We start from the raw sequence: 5,409 nt of genomic DNA, 5'->3' as shown, positions 1-5,409 counted from the left end.
CTATTTTATAGATTGAAATTCAAGTTTGGGCCAAAACAGCCAAAAAAAAAATATAAAAGAGATAGATAAAATAATTTAATTTAAAATAAAAGGACTAATTTTGTATATGATAAAATATACAATTAAATTTTAAAAAAATTAATACTGAAAATAAAATATATTTTAAAATAACATTCATTTTATAACGAATGAAAAAAAAAAAAATCTTGAACCAAGGAAGAAAACCGAAGCTGGAAGTGACAGCAAGAAAAACAAGGCTAATGTTATAGTACTAATAATTAATAGACATAAAACTCCCTACGCGTTTACCAAGCCTCTAATCAATCAAAATAAATAGTAATAATATAAAGTTCACACTACACCACCAACTCTGCATTTATAAATGCAACTAAACTATCCTTCATCACCATCATCATAAATAAACAACTCCATCAAACAAAAAACCAAGATTCATTCATAAAAACATGAGAACAAGCAACCACTTAATTGGTGTACTAAATTTCCTAACCTTCTTACTCTCAATCCCAATCCTAGGTGGCGGAATATGGCTAAGCAGCAGAGCAAACAACACAGACTGTCTCAAATTCCTCCAATGGCCACTAATCATTATAGGCGTTAGCATCATGGTTGTTTCGTTAGCGGGTTTTGCGGGCGCGTGTTACCGAAACACTTTCCTCCTGCGACTATACTTGGTTGTTATGTTTTTAATCATTGCGGTTCTTATTGGGTTCATTATTTTCGCTTATGTTGTAACGGATAAAGGGTCCGGTCGAAGAGTGATGAACCGGGGTTATTTGGATTATTATTTGGATGATTATTCAGGGTGGTTGGAAGAGCGTGTTAAGAGTGATGATTATTGGGGGAAGATTAGTTCTTGTATTAGGGATTCTAAAGTTTGTTCTAAAATGGGGAGGAATTATAACGGTTTTCCTGAATCTGTTGATATGTTCGTTGCTAGAAAACTCACTCCTGTTCAGGTATGTTTTCACAAAATACTCATTATTCCTTTTTTTTTTTTGTTGATTATACAATAATCTTGATTTATTTATTGTGTTGGGGTTGATTGCAAGTCTCACATCCTGGCCGTGGTTTTTTCTCTGGTTTTGGAGTTTCCACGTTATATTCTTGTGTTGTGATTGTGTCTTAATTCTTTTAACTTATGCTATTTTTCCCAACATATTGTTCTAATGCTAAATCAACAATGGTGTTTCTTTATAATCTTTTTTAAAAGTGTGTAAAACAGGAAAGTGTCTAGGAACTCTTGGGATTATAAGAGCCGTTTATTTGAAAATAAATTTGTGTTAATTTTATTTTTTAATAAAAAGAGTAAAAACGTTTGAATTAATTAATTGAATATGTTTTTAAAAATAATAAAAATATTAAAATCGGTTTTTATTATTTTTATATATGAATGCATATTTAAAAATAAAAATTGTTAATTAACTTTTATTTATGCTAATTGATCATTTGAGTTTTTTTAATTGTAATTAACCAACTGAACTAGTTGAGTAATTTTAAAAAAATAATAATAATCAAAAGTTGGTTTGAGTTTTTTTGATACATTAGCTTTTTTTTTTCCTGATATTTTTGATGTATAGTATAATGATATTAAATAAAAGTATGGGTCATAATACATAGTCTTGTTGGAGAGAAACAAATTGAATACTAGCATGGAGTGTATTTGTCTCATTAAATTGGCAGATCTGAGTCCTAACTGTAGATCTTTCTGGCATGTGGGGATGATGGGTTTTCACTCGTCAAAGCCCCATAAGTTGTGGTACTGTGTCTAATTTGTTTATTTATTTATTTATGGCAACCCATGTTAACGTATGATGAAATAAAATCAAGGGAGAAAAATCAACTTTTAACAAAAGTAGCATAACAATAATGTAGTTTTGATAATTGATGAACATTATTTGACGTTGTAGTGGCATCACTGCTAGATACCAAAGGTGTCATCATCATTTATGTGATATGTCTTGATTGGAATTTTACATATTTGTCACTAGTTTACATCATATGAAGAAAAAAAAAATATTGTGACCATGGATAAGATACTCTATATCCTATAAGTAAAAATTAATATATTTTATTTAAAATTTGAAAATCAAACTTTTTAAACTTTTTTTTTTCTGTATTTTGAGATTAGAGTATAATCATAGAAAGAGGTTAGAGTCAATAAGAATCGACACATAGATTGAGGCAGCATGTGGGACGGTGGCCACGTTTCTGCCGGTAATGGATTATGAGATTGAATAAAGGCATTTATAAAACTATTAAGATTGCAAATAATTGTTTCTATTAACTTAACATAGTAGAGTTGCTTTAATTTGAAAGGAAAAGATGTGTGAGTAACAACAAAAAATGATGGGGTAGTGGTATGCAATTTGATTGGAGTGTAATATTGTGTAAGTTTTAAAATGTGTTCACGACTTTTAGATTAGAAAAAAGTTTTGAATCTTGATCCCTAAGTTTTATTTTTTTATTTTTTCGAAGAAAGTTTCATGTTTTTTAATTTCCCAGAATTTGAAATTTGAGACTTTCTTTTTAATATTTTTTTGGTATCACTAAACTATCTATAAGAGACATTTTATAATTTTATTTGATACCGATTTTGAATCTTGTGATATCGGTTGCGGAATTCGATGAACTTATCTCTTTTCTAGTGTTGTATTTTATTTGGATATTGTTTCATATTATTTGCCTTATTGTTCTTGGCTGTACCAACTTTGCGTATGCAATTAGACTAATGTTGACTTCACTCACTTTTATTAGGTTCAACTTTACCAATCTTTACATTCTTTTTAAAAAAACACATTATTTCAAAAATATATATTTAAACAAATAAAAATTTTATTTCGTTATTAAAAATATTTAAGGCGTGAGACGGTGTCCTAGTCAAAATAAAATTGTATTTTTGTTTAAAAGTACAAATCTAGCATAAATAATAGTGTTTTTTTTTTCTATCCATATATGTGCTTTAAAAATGACTTTGAGAATGTGTAAAAAAAAATGACTTTGAGAATGAGAAATGTTAAATCCCCTTCTATATGCTTTTTGAGGTGGCAAACATGATGTGTATATCTAACCTAAAAGTTTGTCACGTTCTGCTTTTTACAAGCTCCACAAGTCACATAAGAATGTTCTATATTTTATACGATACAATTTAAACTCTATGTATGGGACCACACGGACAAAAATTATAAGTTTGTGATATTGTGTCAAGTTTCATGATTTTTTGTAAAAGTATTTAGGTGTGGTTACAATTTGGTAAAATTAATCGTCCTTCACACATTCTAAATATTCATTATTTTAGTAAAAGTATTTAGGTGTGGTCCTATTTTATATAATATCAACTTTGTTCAAAATTATATAATTGCCCCTCAAGCAAAAAATCAGACTACGAAATTTATCACTATCCAACCGTGTAACTTGTGGATTGTATTGTATTGTTAGATTGAATTTTTTTATTTTTATTTTACAGTAATGTAATTGTCGTTTTTTTAAGCAAATGACATTTTGTTTCTATAGTTAATTGATAAAGATATTTGAATGGGGCGTCTAGTATTTTAGTACAAAAAATACTATTAAACTCCAAGTATTCTTGTATTTCTATGACTATGATTAATATTAAATATTTTTGACAAAAGTACCAAATATAAATAATAGAGACATAATTTAAAAAGTAAACTCCAATAGTAGTTAGGTTAGAAAATATGGTCAATTGATTTATGATTAAGCCTCTGACTTCAAATACTGGTCATAATAATGCTTTAATTCTTTTTTAAGGCTCCCTATGACTTGACAGAGTTCTTAATCTTATCTTATAAACTTTTCGTGTTATGCTCCAATTGGTAGATGAAATTCTGCCAATTTGGTCCTTAAATATGTTATCCAATATCCATGTTTCTAATTGGCAATTGTAGAGTTAAACACGTAAATTCTTTAGTAAAGTTAAAATTAATTTAAATTTAAATATTAAAAAAAACATAATCTTTAAATTAAAAAAAAAACATAATCATTTAGTTCTAAAGCACAAATATCATTAACACAAAGGTCTAATGTTGTCCTTTTTGAATTTTGTATGTGCAGTCTGGTTGCTGCAAGCCTCCAACAGATTGTGGCTATGTGTATCAGAATGAAACATTTTGGACCCTAGGAGCAGGACTAATGGCAAACAACCCTGATTGCAATAAGTGGAGTAATGACCAACAACAACTATGTTATTCATGTGATTCATGCAAAGCTGGTGTGCTTGGTAGTCTCAAGAAGAGTTGGAGGAAAGTGTCTATGATCAACATTGTTGTTATGATCATCCTTGTAATTGTTTACATAATTGCTTATGCAGCTTATAGGAACAACCGCAGAATGGATAATGATGAACCTTATGGTGAAGCTAGGATGACTAAGTCACAACCAAGTGCATTTCATCTTTAATTACTTACTTTTTTTATTAATTGCACTTAGTTTATGTCTATTTGGATATAATTGCCAATGGATTTTGGGGCTTGGCTTGGCTTTTGTATAATAGCTCTCTAGTATGTATGACTTTGGTTTTAATTTTGGAACAAGTTGAATGGTTCGATATTGTATTTGTTATATAATTGTTTACACTTTATTAGCTTCTTGTTTTTGTTTTGAAGATACTCATTTTGCATTTTGTTGAATTTATTAAGTATTGATATAAATTTGTAAATTAGGAGAAATATGTTATGTTTGGCCACAAGAGTTTAAGGCAATTTTAAAGTTGAGGGATCAAATTCAACGACATAATTTAATAAATAAAAAAATAAATTTTAAATACACAACAAATAAAAAAAATAAGCACTCATAACATATATAAAGTTAATATTGTCTTATAAAAAGACAAATTAGATTTTTTTATATTAGTAAAAACTAATAGTTTTATATGTTGTCGGTTAAAATAAGTTTTAATGGTTGGATCTTCGGATATATTACCCATATATCCTAGTTTTGAAAAAATTTAACCAAAATACCCCACTTTCTAAAACTGTTACCAAAATGCCCTACTTTTTAGGGCAAGAAGGAAAACTCTCCCTGGGGGAGCGATACACTAAAGGGACCAAAATTTTCCCCCTAGTAGGAGGTCGCTGGCTGGGGATGAGACCTCCCAAAGGGGTTTTAAAAAAAAAATTTAAATCGTTTTTTGGTTTTAATTAATTGTTAAAAGTTTTTTGGTTTTAATAAATAATTATATTAAATAATAAATTAATAATTAATAATAATACTACATAAATAAATTATTATTATTAATTATTATTATTAATTATTATTGTTATTATTATTGTTATTAAAAATTATTAAAATTAAATTAAAATAATTATTATAATATTTATTATTATTATTATTATTAATTATTATTGTTATTATTATTGTTATTATTATTAT

At 27.7% G+C, this 5,409-nt stretch overlaps 1 protein-coding gene across 1 annotated transcript; it reads left to right on the top strand.

Moving 5' to 3' along the window:
- The first annotated feature begins 331 nt into the window (after positions 1-331).
- On the top strand, positions 332-4,621 carry LOC101500674 (tetraspanin-3). The gene is made up of 2 exons (XM_004505896.4): positions 332-977; positions 4,093-4,621. Exons 1-2 carry the CDS (start codon positions 465-467, stop codon positions 4,435-4,437), a joined length of 858 nt encoding a protein of 285 aa, XP_004505953.1. The 5' UTR covers positions 332-464; the 3' UTR covers positions 4,438-4,621.
- The last annotated feature ends 788 nt before the right edge of the window (positions 4,622-5,409 follow it).

This window comes from Cicer arietinum, chromosome 6, assembly GCF_000331145.2.
Source record: "Cicer arietinum cultivar CDC Frontier isolate Library 1 chromosome 6, Cicar.CDCFrontier_v2.0, whole genome shotgun sequence".
NCBI classification, from domain to species: domain Eukaryota; kingdom Viridiplantae; phylum Streptophyta; class Magnoliopsida; order Fabales; family Fabaceae; genus Cicer; species Cicer arietinum.
The sequence above is the reverse complement of the archived record's forward strand: the minus strand, read 5'-3'. Positions and strand labels throughout refer to the sequence as shown.